At 46.6% G+C, this 22,139-nt stretch overlaps 1 protein-coding gene across 1 annotated transcript; it reads right to left on the bottom strand.

The window, feature by feature from the left end:
- Positions 1-5,424: 5,424 nt before the first annotated feature.
- Positions 5,425-21,181, bottom strand: suclg1 (succinate-CoA ligase GDP/ADP-forming subunit alph). Its single transcript, XM_064335129.1, is given in 9 exon segments — positions 5,425-5,658; positions 8,492-8,680; positions 13,240-13,391; positions 13,774-13,857; positions 14,639-14,696; positions 15,034-15,238; positions 15,412-15,566; positions 18,789-18,889; positions 21,075-21,181. Coding segments are annotated over 9 exon segments (1,005 nt in total). The 5' UTR covers positions 21,109-21,181; the 3' UTR covers positions 5,425-5,631.
- Positions 21,182-22,139: the final 958 nt, after the last annotated feature.

The raw sequence follows: 22,139 nt of genomic DNA, 5'->3' as shown, positions 1-22,139 counted from the left end.
TGGTTCAATAAAGGATTTTCCATACCAATGCACACTCAAGTGTGCCAGTGCAGATACGGCCAAGTGCTGTACAGCTGGATGGGCTCGCTACCTTGGTCGTTAGTCGTGACCGCATGCGTCCGAACGTGCCTTCATGCAGAGGTGGGACAAAACGTCTAGGGGGAAAGCTGGAAAGATAACCAGAAGGTCTTTGGTTTCAATCCTGGATGGGAAACTGCTGAGCCACCTTAGAACCACACACATCCCCCTATTTATGTTCACACAGGCAAAATGTGAGAACTCCACACTACCCGAGTCAAACTGAATGAGGGCATCTGCATTGCAAATAGCGTAATGTAATGCACCAAAAACGAAAAGGATGTTCTCTGATGATTCAATGAATCTCAACAGTATTTTATTTTTAAACTATTCACTCGATTCATGCATACATGCCGTAAATCATGCAGCGTAACCTTGAAACTTCGCTCTCACGTCCGATAGGGTAATCCAGCTACTTCCGACAGGCATGTCATGCATAATGGCCTTTAAAATATATATTAGGGAGGGCAGGTAGCCGTGTGACACTGTAGCGCCATAACCCCACTGTATTTATTTATTTAAGTACGAGCCACGTGCTACGGCCCGTTACCCTTCCAGCAATTCTCACTTTAAACCCCTTCTTTTCCAGAGTGGCATGATTTCAGGTAGGATTTCCAAGTTATTTTTATTTTTACAACTTTGTCTTGGCGAATTTTGCAATAAACTCCATATGGATGGTTTTGCGGCAGTTTACTGTGCAACACAGAAATCACTGCACAGGGACATTTAAATTTTATGTCAGCTGTGAGACTGTCTTTATTTCACACAGCAAGGTGCTCATCCTTTTTTTTATCTAGCCAGTAGAGCAAGCGGGTGGCACTAAATGCAATGGGACCCATCATTATATGGTGCGCATGCCTTGTTAATGTTGTGCCATCCGGTCAGTGCACATTAGTCCCATTAGGCAAGCATCTTAAATATAGTCGTTTATATATAATTATATATTTTTCCACACCTGCCATTCACTAACTTTTTCTGAGTTAATTCAGGTTATAGACATTCCTGCTGTGACTAAGTTTCAAGTGTTGGAAATTTACAGGGATTAGTTTTCCCATGTGTCTACCTCACTCTATATACATTCACACCCCTATTCTAGTCAGTAGGAAACTGGGACCAACTGAAAACAGAGGCTGCGCTGGCAGTCTGTTCTTCCCATCCAAGGAGAAGTTTACAGACACCTTGGGACTTGTTTGGTTTGGTTCTTGTGATCTTCGATTCAAAACCTGGACTGCACGTCCCCACAAGTTTTTTGTGACCTGCCTTCTGAAATATCCGGCTTTGTGCGATGAATCAGATACAGAGACTTTGTCTACCAGTGTAGGCTTCTACTCTGCTCTTTCTATACTCTGCTCAGCCAGTTAGCCAAGCCTCATTAATACGGCTGGGTACTATTGCTCTCCTTGGAGCAAGAGTACCCTATGTTTTTCATCCATATTTTAGGGGGCACAGGGCAATTTACATTACATTTAGCGCATAGCCTTGTTCGGAGACTTATTAAAGTGAATGCAAAAAAAAACAAAAAGCACAGAGGACACAGAGTCAATAGTATCACAGCCTGTAACAGGACACAAACAGCACATCTTGGTTGGAATTCAAAATGGAGGCATGCAAACGTGTGTGAACCAGCAGGGACGCTTTTGATGTCACATGGGCAAAGTATGGTGCCCCTGCACAGGAAGCCAGAGCTCTTTCTCTTCCAGGGGAATAGAGATCACCTGATCTGAACAACAGAATACTGCGTGTTATGAAGATAGTGTCATAGTCCTTTAGGTAGTGACCCCATAGTGGAGGGGTGGGGAACTCTGTCCTCAGAGGGCTGGTGTGTAAGCAGGAGTTTGTTGGCTCTAGTGAGTTAATCAGCTGCATATGCCAACGCCTGATCACTAATAGATTGGACTACTGCAAAACGGCTTGAATTGGGACGCACACACAGTTTTCAGCTGTCACTCATGCGCTCACCAAAACACGGAGCCAAAATGTCCGATTATGTGTGCGACTGAGCGAGATAAATAATTAAGGGCAGGAGTTGGCACGAAATCCGGAAACAGATGCGGCCCGCGGTCCCCATCCTGCCATAGCGCGCAAGACAACCGCGGCAATTCATTCCCGCGAACAGGAGCGCACAAAAACAGGCAGATGACAAAGCAACAGCTAGCCAGCTCCATCGCTGTGTGCATGCTAATATGTACCAGAAACGCAGTGTGCTCAGCCATTTCACACAGAACTGGATGGAAAACAGAACGCATATCATAGGAGCACATGGCGCTTCCGGCCATGTTTCTCGAGAGCCCGCGTAATGAGCACGCGGACGTCTTGCGCTGCCGCCGGTGCCAAACGTTCCCCCGTTTGATTGATAAGAACCAGCTAATCAGCGCTGTCAGGATTACCTGTGAGACATCTAGAAGGATCAAACACTCTGACCACTGATTAGAATAAAGTAGCCCGGCTCTCATTACAAGTGGGAGAGAAAATAATCTCTTTGAAATGTCAGCAACATGCTCAAAATAGTATGTGGCAACATGGAAAAAAAAAAAAAAAAAGAAGTGATGATTTGTGTTATATCACTGGTCGCTGGCAGTGAGAAGCACGCATGTCCTGACTGACTTGATTAGCTCCGTTTGAGAAGGGCTGGCTAAAGGCACATCTACAGCACGCACAGCATGTAGGCCATACAAAGCTGCACACGCTATGTCACAACAGAAATGCTCATCAAATGACAGCCTACAAGAGGCAGAAACTCTGGGGGTTTTCAAATCCAGGCTTGATACATTGTGAGACACTAGTCTGTAGGTAATCGGAGCACTAGATACTATTTAGTTTAGGAAAATGACGAGCATCTTTGGGCTGAACAGCCTGTTCTCACCATTATGTTAAGTAAAGGGGGGGGGGGGGAGCTAGTTTCGAAGATGGAAATATACAAAGCTGAATCAAAACTTCAAATTGTTACGTCCACCCTGTTAAACTTTTCAAAAAATGGATTCTGTCTGCAAATTAAAATGCACCAACGTTATGACGTTTTTCTGTTAGCCATTAATGCACTCGCTCGCTCGCAAGATGTCGTCGCAGGGCGTGGTGATTCTCCGGGCGAAGCCGCAAGCCTCCCGCGGTCCTGCGTCTACGCGTCGTTTACGCGCTGCGGCTGCCGCGCGGCGCACACTTGGCCGGAGAGACGCCGCCACATTAACCGCGAGCGCAGATAACGAGGAGCGCGGCTTGGCCACCGTAACACAACCGGAGAATAGTGGCCACCCTGAGCCCCCAAACAAATAACGCTTCAGATTCCGCAGGCAATCTTTATTATGGTAATTCTCTAATGCAGATTAGCGGTAATTGCTAACAATGTGTACACGGAATAATCTCTCCAGGCTGACAATAACAGAAGCAGCGATAAGAGTGTGGAGGGGTCCAAGCAAAGGAGGGCGTTTTTTCACGGTCCATTACGGAGGTTAATCCCGGATTTATTTAAATAATTTATTTCCAAAGACACTGTCAGTCAGCCTCTTTGTTCCGTCTCTTACTTCCTCTTTCACTATGCAGTTCATTTGTGACCGCTCATTTAACTGCCCGTATTGCAAAATCCTTCTGACATAAAGAGAGTTCACACGCCTCTGACCCGGAACAAGGGTGACGACAGGGAGGCCACGCCTTTTTGTACAGCGGGATGACGGCGGCCGAAATTTGAGGGAATTGTAGAGGGGAACATTCAAAGCGGTTCATTAAACCCTTGACACTCGAGAGAACGCGGTGTCATCATTCCTCGATGGTTTCAAATATCGGGCTTATTCCACTAATCAAGGACATACGGCCTCGTTCAAAACTCACAATTTTACACTCGCAATAACTTTGGGCCGTTAACGAAGACATTTTCTATTCACAGACGCAATAAACGTAAAAACAAATTTGTGCACACACACACACGCACACATTCAGAAGTCACAGAGATCAAACCAATTCCACAGCCCTTAGTGACTAAATGAGGTCGAAAATGTTTGAACAGGTCAGGATAACGGGTCGACATCTTCCTTCACTCGCAGTTTAGAAATTCAAAACTGGAGCTCTGTGAAAAATAACGTACACCTTTTTTCAATTATACGGTCTTTCATATTAGGACAAAACGAAGCCCCAGAGGACAGTGCCGGAGACAACCTTAACATGCACCCGACGTTCCTGCCGGTGAAAATGATGAACACATTTGGAAATCACAAAGACCTCAGTTAATAAATAAGCAAATAAATCAGTCGTTTTTCTACCCAACAAAATTTATGAAACGCTGATGGTAATTGACTCGGCGCAGTTCCGAGAGCGCGAAAAAAAAAAAAAAACACTGAAATGGAATTATAATTTTTATTCTTTATCAAGAAGAAATGTGAATGCATGTCATTATGCGGGAGAAATGCAATTATAGATTGAAAGAAATGGCCTCCCACCGTTTTTCCTTCACAGGGTTAGAATTAATAAGTGCGTAGCTTACCTGAAAAACCTTGCTAAAAGCTTCAACTGTGTGATGCACCTGACTCCGTTTTGCACATTCATAACTGAGGATTTGGGGCTTTCTTCAACACCTCTTTGCCGAAAACCAAAACAGAAAAAGCCCATGACGAATTCTCAGCAGGAGCCCCGGTTAGATTGAGCTCGGTAATCAATTCACAGGCTTGCCTCCGGTTTTTTGGTTCATAGTCTTTAACACAAGGACAGCCCTCCAATGATTGTGGCCTTCCCTTTGAAATCTCGTGATACTGCTATTATTTCTTTGTATTCAGACGGCCTTATTTCGGGGGACTAATATATGCACGTATAACAAATTTACGCTCGCTGAGGTGCTCAAGGGATCTTGAATACTCCAGTTACAAGCCTAGGGGTTGTGTCCTCCAAGAATTTTACGAGAAAGAAGCCATTAGAATCATTTCATTTAATAGATGTTTTTAATTTTAATACCATTATAAAGATGGTTTATCATCAAACAAAACAAAAAACAAAGCAAAAAAATACCCCTTTGAGTTGAGAACACAAGACTGCTCAGTATAACAGTATAATAATCCCATGGTTTCTGACTAACCAATCACTGGTTAAGTAACTTAATGTTATTGTCAGTAGCCATACCACCCTGTACTCTTCGCATGTCTGTCTGACCACACTACAAAGGAGTGATCGGACTTGGTTTGTACATGGACGGGAGGTGACCAGGGAGAACCATTGTTGCCAGAAGAAATCATCATGGATTTGAACTCGAGACCAAAACTACTCCATAGTCCAAACTTATTTTTTGTATAAAACCTAATGTTTATCTGCGCTACAGAAGAGCTCTTAAGAGTTACCTTCTTTGTACGAATGAATTCAAAGAAATACTCAAGATATCATACATTTATTATTCTTCTGGCATACATTAAGGACGTCATACATATTAAATTGTATGAGTTTAAGTTACAGTGAACGTGAGGAGAGCTTGGGTTCTCCTGGGGCTGGCTCCCCAAACCAAGGGCAACGAACACAAAACGATCCACTTGGAGGGGTGCGGGGGGTGGAGGTGGGGGAGAGGTGTTCTTGGCTCCACATTCACAGCATCTTCCTCTTCTCAAATTCCTGAAAAAAAAGCAGAGGAGAGGTCTACTGTAGGTGCTCCGCCATCGTGAAACATGCTCTCGTCAAAGTCGATTTAACGCCGGCCATTTTGTGCCGTAAACTGCAAAGTAGAACGATGGGACTGCCTCAAGGTAATGCGCTTTAACTAACAGTAAAGGGCTCAAACAGACAGTGGGAAATTTACCTTTGATCAGAATCAGAATTGCATACATGGATCTTGAACTAGACAGATAATAGTTGGGTTCCTTCATTTAACCCGTCTCCTGGAGATCTATCATCCTGTAGGTTTCCATTTCAACCCTAATTAGGCACGCCTGATTCCACTACTTAGCAGCTCAATGAAATCTCTAGCTGTTGAATGAGGTGCTTTGTAAGGGTTGGAGTGAAAACCTGCAGGATGGTAGATCTCCAGGAACAGGATTGGGCAGCTTTGATTTAAACCCTGCCAGCACATTACATGTGCAGTCTGAAGACAAGTGTATATATATATATACACACACACACACACACACACACAGTAAGATCTATGGAAAATTGGTTTCTATCAGTAATGTTTCTGACGATCAGAAACATTACTGATAGACAAAACTGTTTATTTTTGTTATTTTTAACCAATTATCATGAAGGATGCTGTAAGTACAATGAATCTACTGAAAGAAAGAAAGGGGGGGGGAGAACAAAAAAAAAAAACTTTCCTGGATTAAATTTATTTTGGAGAATGCTGCTTTATGCAAACGTCATTTATCTGGTCTTGGACAGCACTTGCACGTAATCGTTCAATGCAGACGGAACCTTTGTCTGCTCTTATACCGCCATCTGGTGGAGGGAAGTGGAACGACTGTTGTAACCAATTCAAATTTAATGCACATCTGCATGGCAGAACAGAACCTTTTCATGCTGCTTTTATTTCCCCAGCAGTACAGCACTCAGCGCTACACAGAGCAGCCCTCATAAAAGCAGGGCGCGTGTTAAAAGCAGATAAATGCGCGGCGCATCCGCTGCTTGATCCTGCCTCTCTCACGCGAGCCTGAAGACGAGCCGACCGTACGGCCGCCTGCGGGGCCCACCTGCGCTCTGAAAGGGGCGGAGCCTTCCCTGAATACCGCAGCGGTCAAACCTGCTCCGCGCTGTCGATCGCGGTGAGCGGTACGGACCGACAAATCAACAAAACAAATAATAATTAGATAAAAAGAAAGACGGGCCTTTTTAACGAAACGCCGGCTGGCAGTCGGCGATTGGCTGCTGCCGCGCGGAAGCTCTGTGAAGCCCCCGCTCTCCCGCTGCCAAAGTCGAACCCGGCTCGGGCTTTTAATCACCAAAGGCTTGTGGGCGGGGAGACGAGACAGGAAAAGAAGAGGGGGATGAAGAAAGAAAAAAAAGAAGTGAATCAAAAGAGGCGAGAGTCCCCGAGTGAGGTTGAGCGACGCGGCCGGGAGCGGCGCGATGGAGAGACGGTCGCGTTCGGGACACCCACACCCTGGAACTGCTCCGGACCGTCTGCCAGCGGCGGGAAAGGCCAGGGATGAAGAGAGATGCCAGGTACAAGGCTCCGGAAGATTAACCTCGGCTTGCTTTTTAACGTTTCTGTAATAATTAAGCTTCAAAAAAATAAATTTAATCCAGGGCAACGCTGGAGAGCAAAATGTCCGCCGGAGTACGTAATGGCGGGATTGTGAGCGGGAATAATGTGCGCTCTCTGTTTTTACGCCACTTATTCACACCGCTCCCTGCGACCAATGAGAATAAACAGCGGCTGTTTGCAGCTTAGCCACGCTGCCCCATTGGTGGTTTTACCATCCGGTTCTTTACGGCAGCTCAATGAAAGAACCCGGGCAGGGCGCGGACCCGAGCAGGCGGCCGCGGTGCGGAGAGGAAGCTTCCCCATCCGCCACGCCCGCTGCCCGCATTCCCATCCTGCACTGCACTTCGCCTTCGGGTCAGCCTGGCCTCCCACGCCCGCGAACACCCAGCCGTTTCCTGCTTCACGGACCATTCCGGAAAAAACTGAAAGTACTCCCCACTCCTCCAGTTAAAATTGACTGGTCTCTCTTTTTTTCTCTCTTAATGCTTCTTGTTTTAAGCCCAGTTCATGCCAAGGATTCGCGAGGCGTCGAGCTGCCACCGGCGACTCTTCGTAGCGTTCTAAAACTCGCCACCTGCGATTAGACAAGTTGCCCGTGACGGCAAGTGCCGGCATCAGACGTTCTGAGACGGGCAGCTCAGACTGCTGCAGCTCCTCTCTGCTTCATTCTAAAAGGGTTTTGGCACGCCACAAATCTTTGTTCCTAGCTTGGGTTTGCAGTCTACACCTGTTAGCATGTAAAATATGTGGTAAAACCTGCGTATGAGCATTTTAGCTTTGGAAACAGCCTCGGCCATCGGCAGCGGGATCTCAGAAGTGTCCAAAGCCTTGTTTTTGTGACATCATTATTCTCTCATTTCAATAAGCCAATCGTTGCAAGCTATGCCCACTGCATTCTGAAAGGCTGTGCTCTAAACTAACATCGATATGGATTTAGTATTGCCAAGCCACAGACTCAGGAGGGATAAAGGAGTTCCATGGATATGCAGTTTTCAGGTTTTTAAAGCACCCTAGAACCCACTGAGATTATGGATAAGTGATTGCTCATAATAAAGCAAAAAGCGGCTTGCATGATTGGCAATCCACCAAGCAAAGAAATTTTTTGTGCCCACAGAATGTGAAATTAAGAAAACCCCCCACCCCACCCCCTACACAGATTGTTAAATGCATTTGCCTGCAAACCAATCCATAGACAGGTATGTAAGGGACTATTGAAAACAACTCCAGTTGGTAAACCCCCCCCATCCTTACCTTGAAAATGGTACTGCCCAACTGGGCAGGGGACATGCTGACTACCACCCCGGCCGCCTGCAGGGCGGAGATCTTCTCTTTGGCTCCGCCCTTCCCTCCCGCGATGATGGCGCCGGCGTGGCCCATCCTCCTGCCCGGGGGCGCGGTGAGGCCGGCGATGAACGACACCACCGGCTTGGCCTTGACACCCTGGAGACCACACACACAGACGCACTGTGATTGGGCTGCACACCCTGGAGACCACACACACAGACGCACTGTGATTGGGCTGAACACCCTAGAGACCACACATACGCACTGTGATTGGGCTGCACACCCTGGAGACCACACAGACGCACTGTGATTGGGCTGTACACCCTAGAGACCACACATACGCACTGTGATTGGGCTGTACACCCTAGAGACCACACATACGCACTTTGATTGGGCTGTACACCCTGGAGACCACACACACATACGCACTGTGATTGGGCTGCACACCCTAGAGACCACACATACACACTGTGATTGGGCTGTACACCCTAGAGACCACACATACGCACTTTGATTGGGCTGCACACCCTGGAGACCACACATACGCACTGTGATTGGGCTGCACACCCTGGAGACCACACATACACACTGTGATTGGGCTGTACACCCTAGAGACCACACAGACGCACTGTGATTGGGCTGCACACCCTGGAGACCACACATACGCACTGTGATTGGGCTGCACACCCTGGAGACCACACATACGCACTGTGATTGGGCTGTACACCCTGGAGACAACACACACAGACGCACTGTGATTGGGCTGCACACCCTGGAGACCACACACACAGACGCACTGTGATTGGTCTGAACACCCTAGAGATCACACAGACACACTGTGATTGGGCTGCACACCCTAGAGACCACACATACACACTGTGATTGGGCTGTACACCCTGGAGACCACACATACGCACTGTGATTGGGCTGCACACCCTGGAGACCACACATACGCACTGTGATTGGGCTGCACACCCTGGAGACCACACATACGCACTGTGATTGGGCTGTACACCCTGGAGACCACACACACAGACGCACTGTGATTGGGCTGTACACCCTGGAGACCACACATACGCACTGTGATTGGGCTGTACACCCTGGAGACCACACAGACGCACTGTGATTGGGCTGAACACCCTGGAGACCACACAGACGCACTGTGATTGGGCTGAACACCTTGGAGACCACACATACACACTGTGATTGGGCTGCACACCCTGGAGACCACACATACGCACTGTGATTGGGCTGTACACCCTGGAGACCACACAGACGCACTGTGATTGGGCTGTACACCCTGGAGACCACACAGACGCACTGTGATTGGGCTGTACACCCTGGAGACCACACAGACGCACTGTGATTGGGCTGTACACCCTGGAGACCACACATACGCACTGTGATTGGGCTTTACACCCTGGAGACCACACACACAGACGCACTGTGATTGGGCTGTACACCCTGGAGACCACACACACAGACGCACTGTGATTGGGCTGTACACCCTGGAGACCACACAGACGCACTGTGATTGGGCTGCATACCCTGGAGACCACACATACGCACTGTGATTTGGGCCATACACACCGGGTTTTAAAAGGTGTGGAATCAACACGACCAGTAAAGCTAAAGTGCTTTGAGATACACCATTTTAACAACTCAAACTGCTGTATCAGCCCTTTTGTTCTCAAGGGGTGATTAAAGCCAGAAAGGTTCTGTCTGAAGATTACATTAATAAAGTGGTGGCGGGGGGGGGGTGGGAGCATGGTCTTAGGGTGTAATGCGAGCACTTCATTACCCACAGGGTAATTAGTCACGTTTGCAGCCATTAGCCGACCGGCCGCACTGACGACGGTGATGGATGGGCAAATTTAAGATCAGTTCTGCGAGGAAAAAAATATTTCACATCGCAAGATTACGCCATTATTTGGGGATGAGGTGGGGCCAGGCCCAAACTTCACAACCTCTCGCAATGACAAGTTAATAGCCGCCTGTCTGGTCTTTTCCCCCCACATTGCTTTACCATACTTTTCTCTCAAAATGTCCTCCCCTCCTCTTCGGACTTAAATTCTCTGCAACAAAGTACTGTGATACATAATACATGCTCGTGTATTGAATGCATCTTTAATTAAAGCTAGCCTAATTTGTAACACGCATCTATAAACCGTTGGGAATGGGTAAATTAGACAGACAGGGAGAAGTTTTCTTTTTTTCTTTCAATAGCTCCAGACACTGATAAGGAGAGACATCACCGACTGCTTGCTAATACCTGTGAAGGAGAACTGAGGCAGCGCTCACAGTACCTCCTTCAATACAGCATGTGTGGCCGGTGAGCTTAGTTCTGAGTACCCGTTACATTACATTACATTACAGGCATTTAGCAGACTTATCCAGAGCAACTCACTCAACTTTTTACAAAGAGTTTACATTGCATTCATTTAAACAGCTGGTTACATACTGAAGCAATACAGGTCAGGTGCCTTGCTCAAGGATACGACCAGTGTCCAACCTGGGAATTGAACCTGCGACCTTCAGGTTACAAGACCAGCTCCTTAACCATTGTACTACACTGTCGCCCTGTACCCAATCATGCTTTCAGGGAAAAAAAGAAAAAAACCTCAGCTACTTTACCCTCTGATAAATGCATGGCCCCTTTGTGTGAATCTACCTAAACAGGTTGCTGCATAATTAAGGAATACATTCTCGCCGCCTCGGAAGCGCTCTTCGCATAAAGCCGGCCAAATTAGCGCCGCGCTGATAATTACCGAAGGAGATTTATTAGATTAATTACAGAAGACGAGCAGCGTCTCCCGCTCCTTGCCCCAGTAGGGTCCAGTAAAAGCGCGGACCTGTAAAAGGGAAGACTGCTTGAGGCTGCTCCTTAATCCGGCAAGGTTAAGGCGGCCGGAGGACGGACGCTGGGCTGCCCTTGGAGCTGGAGTTCTTTCTAACACGCTGGCCTAGTCTGACCCACCTCAGAACTACTAATGCGGACGGATTCATTTCCCCCCTGAAAATAAACAAGGCCTCAGAAGGCAATGGACTCACTCTACGCCAAACTGTGGGATTTAAAGATGGCAACTGTAACCCAACTACCTTTGAACATGCAGGAGACACTATAACCCAACTGCTTTTGAGGATGTAAGAGACACTGTAACCCAACTGCTTTTGAAAATTTGGGAGACACTATAACCCAACTGCCTCCAAAGATGTAAGAGACACTATAAGCCAGCTACCTTTGAAGATGGAGACACTGTGACCCAACCGCCTTGTAGAAGTAGAAGACGCTGTAACCCAGGGGTGTCAAACTGCACTCCTGGTGGGCCGCAGTCTGTTGGTTTTCGGTATGTTTCATCACCAGTGACTAATGCAAGTCATTTATTGGCTAAAGAGCCCACACACTATGCTCTCAAGGCCGTAACTGGCTGTTGACTGAATGGAAACCACAAATACCAGAGGACACTGCGGCCTGCCGGAGTGGAGTTTGACATCCCCCACTCTAAGAGTCGGGGGGCCGGGAGGAACAAACCTGCCCGCTGCGGACAGTTTTATGGAGAAAGCCGAAAGATAGAGAAGTGAGACAGCGACAGGGGGAGGGGGGGTGGGGGTGGCGTGCAGGTGAAAGGATGTTCTGGCCACACGCTCCATGTGAAGAGCATTCGAAGGCTCGGCGGGAAGCCCGGTCTTCCCCCTCACAAAAACCGCCAATATGACCGACACGGCTCTCCGAGAGTTTGACGGACGTTCTGACCCGCGAGCATCGACCGGACCCACCGCCTCGCTATATATAGCGTGTTTTTCACCGAGGAAGAATGCTTTTCATGTCTGCACCCGCCTGTAACAAGCTGTGTGAAAAATATGAATTCCCTTTGATGCTCCCTCATATTGATCTGGAAGCCATTCACAAGTAGTGCCTTAAGAGAAGAAGGGTGGGGGGGGGGAGCATGGTACATCTCGATTTGAGCCTCCTTATTGTCTTGTGCTGTCCATGGTCGATTTTTGCTAGTGTTCGAGACAACAGGAGGGGGTTACTCTGCAGGACATCCTGAACTTAAGCATAATCTCTCAAAGGGTCAAATTGCAGTCCAGCAGGTATTCTTTTAAAATTTCAGGTACGTTCCCGTTGAAGTGGGCATGTTGGGATGTGAGCTCGTCTCCTGAGAACCGTTTGCATTATCGGATTTGACCGTTTATCAGGGCTGACGTTCCACTATACGCCGATATTATGGATCTGAGCTTTTACCACAAAACAATATAAAACTAACCCTACGTACAGAGTACAGTGTAGCTTCAGATTTAACACACTGATACGTACCTCCTTGCACACCATGTTGTCCTGACAATTGTGAATAATAAAAAATGTTAGTGGTACTAAAATATATGAACAACATAAATGATTGCTGACCGTTTATCAGGGCTGAGTGTTACGCATATGTATGTGTAGAGTGCAAGAAGTTAGTGTTATGTCGTCTGTTGTCCTGCATGTGACGTGTGTGTGTAATGTGTGCCTGGCCTGCGATGTGTTTCGCTAGTGTGTCCTGTGGTGTATTGTGTGCGTGTGTCTGTATGGCACAGTGTGTGTGTGTGTGTGCGCACCACTGGCTATTGTGTGTGCACCTGTGTGCTGTGTGTGTATGTGTGTGTGTGTGCGCACCTGCATGTGTGTGTGTGTGTGTGCGCGCACCTGTGTGTGTATGTGTGTGCGCTCTTACAGAGTTGTGCTCTTTCAGGTACTCTGCGGCGTTCTCCTCCGCGTCCCCGCCGATCTCGCCGATCAGGATGATTCCCTCAGTCTTGGGGTCCTGCAGGAACACCTCCAGGCAGTCTATGAAGTTCGTCCCGTTGAACGGGTCCCCGCCGATGCCTGACAGAGAAACAGCGATCGTGGGTGGGGGGGACACCATGGAAATGCACCCCATAATATTCCCCTTTCAGGAAAACACAATGCGCTTATCTGTCCAGAGCGTACTCTGGAGTGGCATCTCAGCTAAATAAGTCACAAGCGCATTCAAAAGGACTTCATTTAGTCCAACTTCTTATCATGCAATCTTCAAAAAAACATAAAAATTCCCTTTAATCCCTTTAATATTTGTGAGGGTCATTACTTCCCTCCTTAGATATTTGCTTGCAATTGGGCTCACTAAATCCTTAATCAGCTCTTGCCAAATACTAGGCTCATGCTCATATCCCATAATGCATTATGATTGTTTTCTTGTCTGAGTGAAAGGAGGATTAAACGGACTTACCCACACAGAGAGACTGCCCCAGGCCCACTTGTGTAGTTTGGTGCACAGCTTCGTAAGTCAGCGTACCGGACCGGGACACGATGCCTGCGGAAACACGACCGCGCCGTTAACGTCCGGTCGAAGCGGTCGCGGTCACCAATAGGAGCACAGCCCGTCTCAGAGTTACGACCACGATGCAATAACAACGCAAGCGCACGGCTTTAACATGCACTTAAGACAAAGTGACCACAAAAGTCGACCGGGTCAGCGTGTCACCCGATTTTAACAGAGAACGAGCAATGTTGTACGTTCCGACTCCACGCAACCCTCAAAAGCACAACTGCAGCCTTTACCGGAGAACTTGAAGGGCGTCCAATGGACAAAGTTGCAGTAATGAGACGAAAGAACATGTAAAGGCCAGGAGAAACATACATGTGATGGAAAACGAAGACCTTCGAGGGCACAAACACACTACAGTTTGAGTTCCTCGTAGAGCTTGTTCTAAAACAACCTCTGGACAGAAAATAAATCGCAGTTTTATGCGAAAATAACTAAATAAATTAGTCAGCAAACAAATACGTAAATAAACAAATAAATAAGTTCCAGAAGCTATGATTAGAGACCTGCCGTCCTGCGATTAGACCAATTATCTCCAGCTTCTCTCCCTTTCTTTCTCTCTTTCCCTGGTTCGACCAGAAATGCAGCGAATTAGTTCTGTACTTTTCCATTGTGAACTTTCCCCATGCAGAGATCTAAGCCGTGTTTTCAGACAGACGAGCCTCCTTTGTTAACTCCGCCGGCAAGTTTGCAATTTAAAACGGGGGGGAAAAAAGAAAGAAAGGAAAGACACAAAAACAAAATAAGCGGCATTGTGCAAACATCTTACCGATTCTGCCTTTTTTGTGGATGTGGCCCGGCATGATTCCGATCTTGCATTCTCCGGGCTGCCAAAATATAATGAGAGTGTGATTAGACCACTTCAATCAAAAAAAAAAAGAGAGAAGAAAAACTGTAATTGCAAAATTGCATACTGAACACGCGGAGAGAAAAGAAGAGAAAGAGGAAAGGAGCAGGAGATGACGCACACGGTGGCAACAGGCAACAGTTGTTAAGAATTCATCCAAACAAACACATTTAAGTCTTGCATGAGGCTTTAATCAAAGCAAAACCCCCGAAGGAGGGATGGAGGAGGATGTCGGTGTGTTGGAAGGTCGGGGGTTGGAGGTTGGAGAACGGTTGGAGGTTGCGGGAACGTTGAGGGAGCGTTGCGGGAGCGCTTACGTTGATGACGCCGGGGCAGTTGGGCCCGATGAGGCGGGTGGTGCCCTGGCGGAGCAGGCGGTGCTTCACCTTCACCATGTCCTGTTTTGGGATCCTCGGAGCACACACCAGAGCATCTCGCTCGATGCTCCAGATGGCCGCCCGCAAGGCGAGCACGAGTCAGAGGCCGCCCGTGCAGTCCTTCGCCGCGGGGGGGAAGGAGGAGCTGAGGAGGCATCGTGCCAGAGAGGGTTCAGACGAACATGAGTCAAACTCAGCACAAGAGATCACAGAAGGTGAGAAAATATCCACACACGAGTGAGAGAGGAGAGAGAGGAGAGAGAGAGTGAGTGAGAGAGAGACAGTGAGAGAGAGAGAAAGAGAGAGACAGTGAGAGACAGAGAGAGAGAGAGAGAGAGAGAAACGCCACACCGTACCTCCTTCACGGAGTTGAAGACGGGCATGCTGAGGTGGGTCTTGCCTCCCTTGCCGGGGGAGACTCCTCCGACGAGCCGGGAGCCATAGTCCAGAGCCTGCTGACTGTGGAAGGTCCCCTGGAGCAGACGGGAGGAGGAGGAGGACGATGATGGATCAGGCAGGGAGGGACACAGCTCCCAGGGCCCTGCGCTGTATTTAAAGCTGTGACCTTGGGATATTATTAAAGACAGCAGCCGCGCTGATGAGGAGAGCTGCCATTGGCCATTAATCACCCGCACGCCGCCTAGCGCGGCGCAGCGATGCGAGGGACGCGCCCGCGCGCCTGGGTCGATCGCTCAGATGGGCGCTCGCTCGCGAAAGCGCACAGAAACGCAGGCTCACGCGCGCACTGGCACGACACGCAGCCTTACAAATCATTTTACCCACATACACACACATACACGCGCGCGCACACACACGCAGGCATGCATGCACTCATGGACGCTTACACACAGACTTACGCACACACACACACGCGCAAGTACACGTACTGTGATAAACACTATTGTCAACGTTCAAAGTTCCAAACGCACCGCATGTGTTTATTTTTCCACAAACACACCGTGGCAAAGGCTGAATGGTTGTTTGCTGCCATTACGTCGATAAAGCACAAGAGCAGGCACGCGCGCTAAAAGCCCGCTATCAGCCTGCTATCTGTTTGCGGTACACCATAAACACAGGGATGTGGCCGGGGGTGAAGTCCACCGTCCGCGAACACGGCGCCCTCCCGTGAGTATTCAAAAACACCCTCCAGAGAACGCATTACCGCCACTGTTCCCACATGCGCTCCTGCGCTGGAGACGGCGGGAACGCGCCGCTTAAACTCACATGTACTGGGCCAATCTTTCAAACTGACGTGGTTCAGCTGCCTTTCCTGGGGCCCAGATTCCATTCAGAAATCATACGTTCGACTGTTAGTGCCAACGGCGGCTAGGAGCTCTGCAGCGCCACACACAGACGAGCGTAGAGTCAGCTGGGGCGGGAGGGGTGTTTTTGCGGGTCGTCTGCGTCTTATTGCCCACTAGCAACCTCTTCTGGCCGTTCGGCCATCCACGACCTCCCTTCCCGAGCCACGAATGAAGCCTACTCCTCTGACTCAGAGCTGTACAAATGGGTAGACTAAGAGTTGAAAAGAAATGTTTGCAGAGGAGAGCATGTGCTTGTCTATGCTTTCTGCTTTCTGGAACAAGCGGATGAGGGGTTGCGGCTATGCGCACCAAGTGAGAAGTATGCCAGAACTGTGCAGGAGCATGCCTTCTTATGCATATGAACTCCACCTTTTTTCTGTTCAGTAATCAAAGGCATGTCTATGGTGGGCCAGGAGTATGTCTCCGGTCAGCCAAGAGTACATCTATGGTGGGCCAAGAGTTTGTAGGATGTGTCTGGCTCACAGGCTACAGGTGGGAATGGCTGCAACAGCACTGGGATTCCAAAAACCTATTAAAGCACGGGAATCCCAAAGCCATCGTTCTGAAGCTAACGTAAACCCTCTCAACCCTCCAACCTCCTCAGCACCATGGGAGAAACCAATATGAGGCCTACTGTCCTATGCAGAAAAAAAGCCTGCAGCAGTTTAGGAGAAAGGGGAGCAGCACCTGAAGACTCGCGCTGTAGACTGGAACGACGGGCAACATCGTCCTGTTTCCATCGCCCACGTTTGCACAAAAGCAGCCCTGGACCAAGGCCTCCAGCTCAATAGCAGGCAGAGGATTCGTTTTCAACCTGGCCAGGCACGCCTCTGAATGGTCATCACTAAAGGTCATGCTGAAATGAGCATGAGTGGCATGGAGGCGTGAATCCTGGGTCAAAACCAACGGCACCGGTGGCAGGGCTGTAATTGCCTGTGGGGGGGGGGGCTTGTTGCAGCGCACTACGGCTAACGTTTTTAACCTCTGCGACCGCCGCCTCGCCCCCCTTCACATTTAATGCCCGACGCTTAGCTTAGCTTAGCGCACGGTCTGCTCCGCTGAAGGCCTCGTCCATTTGGGCTCAATGCGGCGTGATGACTTTGGAGCCCACGTTCACTTAGCCCTAATAACTAGGACCGCTCATTACAACTTTACATAATAGCCCATTATTACAGAGATCAGGGCTTTGAGAAAGGGCCAGGGAGCAAAAATTGCCAAATGCATAAAACCAATGGCTGAGAACGGTAATCTTGCTGGACGCTGCAGAACTGAAAAACATTTGGCCGACTTGTTCACCCGAACAGCTGTAATGCGTTATTAGCTAACGTCTGTAATACTGTCCAGCTCATTCCACGGGGCCTCCGTGGTTTTTGGCTTTTGCTTTTCTTGCTGACCGGTCCCGGTTAAGCCCTCCAGTTGCACTACTTGTACCAACATCTGTACAGTCCAGTCAGGAGCGTAGACGCCACGCTACGCTATCATGTTTTACCTCCTGTGCTAAAAACCAAGGGGATAGCCACAGAAGGAAGAAAGTGTCTCATCTGTAGTAAGGAGGCAGAAGTAGACAAGTAGTAATAAGGAGTCTTTTTTCACTGAAAAAGTCCCTGCATTGGAAGGTTGACAGAGAGCAAGCTGCCATACAGTGAGAACAAAAAAGCAGTCATTGTGATGCGGTACAGCAACTTCAGGTGCCTTGTTCTAGCGCAACAGTGAAAATGAGGCATCTAAACCTGCTTAAGGCCAGTACATTTATATAATGGTACTAAAGTTTGCAATAAGCATTTACTTTGTAGAATAGTTTTGTTCATAAAATCCAAGTACAGTACCCAGTCATGCTTAAAGTATATTATGATATACCACAGACAGTTATTTCCAAAACATCTACTGAAGGCCAAGTGTTCTCAGAATTGGTAAAACTTTCTGATAAAGGTAATGTATCCTAACATGCTACTTCCAAGTGCATATCTATCTATCAGAGGACAGAAGAAATGCAGGAGCTAACTGTCGGGTTACTATAGGGAATCTGTGGCAACAAACTACTTTGTGACCCAGGATGCACTCTTCCAACCTTCCAGTTAATGACAGAGTATACCACAGACAAAACAAAAATATGTGTTTTGCTACCCTATATCTCAGTAAAATTGAACACTAACAACACAAAGGAACAAAGTCACCCTTAAAGGTGATGTCCAGCCTACAGCTTCACAAAATCACCATGTGTTTGTACCACAGCTAGCGACTAGCATTGATCATAAGGAAAGGGAAAAGGTGCTTGCAAACAGCAAGTACAGCACCCATGAACAAAAAAAAACAAAAGCGGAGCGCCATGAGGATGCTGTCTCACAGAGACGACTCGGCCTGACAGCAGTTGTGGACAGAGACAATACAAACCTGCTTTCCGGTGAAGCCCTGGCAAATGACCTTAGTGTCCTTGTTGATGTAGAGGTTCTTTCTTGAGGCGGTATAGCAATGTCGGACACTGCTCTGCTGTACTGAAGAGAGCGAGAGAGCGAGAGACAGAGAGTAAATCCTGGGCCCTGGCTGCCACTCAAACCCATCAGATTCAGTCGCAGGTGTTAAAAAATGTTGAGTGATTTCTCTACGGGGAGAAGTAACCAGTGTTTCTTTCTTTTTTTTTTTTCTCAACCAACCTATCATCAAAATATTCCCTATCCAACACAGCAAGCAATACACATTTAGAACACAGTCAGGAGGAATGGAGGACACCTGAAACAACTGGAAGAAGAACAGAAAGCCCTTTCACTTTTCCAGGATTTCTAAGCAGATGGAAAACTGACTGTCAGCCCATTGGCCACCTGGAAATAAATCAACTGTCAGCCCACTGGCTCCAGTGCATTCCAGTGCATTTACATACAGGAACAGGCATGCTTTCTGTAGACATGACTGAACCTACACTACATAATCAATGAAGCCAGACAAATAAAATGCTTGAAAGAAGTTTTTTTTCTTCTTTTTTTTTAATTTACCGAGTTTCTAGGAGAAAACTTTCTTTAGCCCCTTTCTAGACCCCTTTCAGTCTCGTGCCGTCGCCGAAGATGTCCCCAAGCAGATTCCATTACCCGATTAAAGCTGTCTCAGAGTTACGGATTATCTGATCCTGGGATTAGTTCACAGCAAAACGCCAATTTTTAGAAGTTGTAAATGATGATTCCATGTGTAATCTATGCAAAGCAATCTATTTTACCATCCAATCACTGCACATTTGCACACCAGAGGTGACTGAGTAGGATAAATCTGAAAACATAAATAACTCAACCACATTGCTTCCTGAATTAAATGCAGTTATTTTATAGATTCTTAGATTACTGATATTTTTTTTACAAGATCTAGGCCTAAATTTGGTCAATGTGACAAAACCTTTAGCCAGTATGTATCTGTAAATCTGTACTGAAGCAGGGTAGGAGGTGTTTGATGATTTGCTCATAGGTACTGTTCATGCACCAGACCTGCAGACTTTCAGTAAGCATGCTGCCCAAATCAGTGGTACCAGTAAATGGTGTACGTTGAGAGAAAAGGAAGTAAGAACAGAAGGGTCTGTCGCAACTGCAATCAGCACAAGGTGAATGTGAAAGGGAACTTCCAAAATGAAGAGAGTGGGGTGACAAAGATGTGCAATATCCATAAACAATTATATAGTAGCCATGTTTAACATACTGCAAAAGTATTGGAACGATGACACATTTTTTGTTCTGGCTCTGTACTCTAGCACATTGGATTTGAAATAAAATAATATGAAGTTGAAGTGCAGACTGTCAGCTTAAATTTGAGGGTTATGCGTGTTTCGATTGAATGTGCATTTCCCTTGGACACCAATGCATCAATTAAACAAACCATAACCAGAAAGTCATAACTTTGACAATGATTGCTTGGATTTAGCACAGAAGTACTTGTACTCACAGTGTTAACTGTTAAACAACCTGTCAATAAATCAATACTGTGTCATGACTAGTATGTCACAATGTTGGGGGAAGGAAGTCATTGAGAATGGATGGCTAACAAGCAAGTTACAATGCACTGCACAGGCATTACATCTTGAACTTAAATGTATTTATATAGACAGCTAGCAAACTATTTTGTATTGGCATAACACTTCACACGTTGTTTAAATCTCCCCAGAGGCTGGATAACTAACAGGATACTAATTAACTATGCAACTAGCTTTGTTTATGTTGGGTAACGTTAGCGAGTCTATGGTGCGGGTTCAACAAACGTTCAGAATGAATTATCGTCCACGTCAGTTGGCTAAAACTGGCCATTTACAACAGCCAGCATTAGTTAGGTTCTCAGTGAAACAATTCAAAAACGTATTGAAATGTACCTGCAGGTACAAAGGCCATGTACGTTTAAAACTGAAAAAGGCATATTTGTAAAAGCAACTAATTAAAACAATAAAAATTAAAAATTAAAGAGACATGGCAGGTCAAAGTTCAGTGTGGCCTGGAATAGCCTCGCGTGCAAGTAAAGTTATATTCCAAAGTCAGTTACACTGGGGGGGCTGAGCTTGCTAGCAGTAGCAATACCAGTGGTGTTGAAGAAAACAACCGAAGTATGTACAAATCAACAGCTTTATAACGAGTCGGCACGACCAGGCTCAGAAAAAAATGCAGAATTGACTGTACTCTGACGCATAAATAAACAAAAAGTTACCATACTCACAGAACAGCCGAGTAAACAGCCTACTGTGCGACATCTTCGGTCATTCACCAATGACACGGGAGAGGGAAGGGCCTAAACGTAAAATGGATTAGGTGTCTAAAAATATGCCCAATTAATATGGTAAGGAAAGGAAAATAAAAACGAACGTATACAATCAAAAAATAAAAATAAAAAAACAATCTGGCGACTTTTTTTTCAAAAACAATTGACTATCAATATACAATATTATAGGAAGAGAAAGGAAAAGTAGACTAAATAAATGAAAGAGAGGGTTCTAACCGCAAAGGATTCTGGATGGTGAAGTTTATGTAGGACGACTCAAGATATTTGATATTTCATGCATTTCCATTCTGGAAATAGGCTATCCCACCCTAACAGTGGGTCTACAACACATGCACTCACACACACACACACACAACACACATACTCATTAATTTGTACAAACACGTTTTGAAGCACATTTTACTAACAGACACAGCTGTAAGAGTTTCTACGAGCGTCTGAGTTTTCCACTAGAGGGAGGCATATGACTCCTAAATGCAGCTTTTTTGGCAACATGTTGCCAACTGTAAATTTTGTGCTCTTGCATTCAGTCGTTCTTTTGTATAATTCAATGTATATATGTTCATGTAATTACTTAACTATGTAGTCATGATCTACAAATAACAACAAAATACGTGTAAGCTACGTAATTGGGTTACTTGTCATCGATATTAATTCACTGAACATTCATTGTATAATAATAATAATAATAATAATAGTATGTTGTTGTTGTTGTTGTTAATTTTGTTGCTGCCGACGACGATGACGATAGATTAGTCGTCACTTCATAAAGATTGAACTCAAAGAGGCTATGAGAAGAAGTGAAATTTATTTATAGCATGAAACAAGCTGATCCTGTAATGTAGAAATACAGCATATTGACACTGGTCAATTGATTTGACAGTTAAGCTACGACAACAGACAATAAATAAGGAAATGATCACGATAAAAAAATAAGGATATTATCCGAAACTCATGAAACATTTGACCAATTTAGGCCCTTGGACAATTCATGACATTCAA

Source organism: Anguilla rostrata, chromosome 5 (genome assembly GCF_018555375.3).
Source record: "Anguilla rostrata isolate EN2019 chromosome 5, ASM1855537v3, whole genome shotgun sequence".
NCBI lineage: Eukaryota > Metazoa > Chordata > Actinopteri > Anguilliformes > Anguillidae > Anguilla > Anguilla rostrata.
The sequence above is the reverse complement of the archived record's forward strand: the minus strand, read 5'-3'. Positions and strand labels throughout refer to the sequence as shown.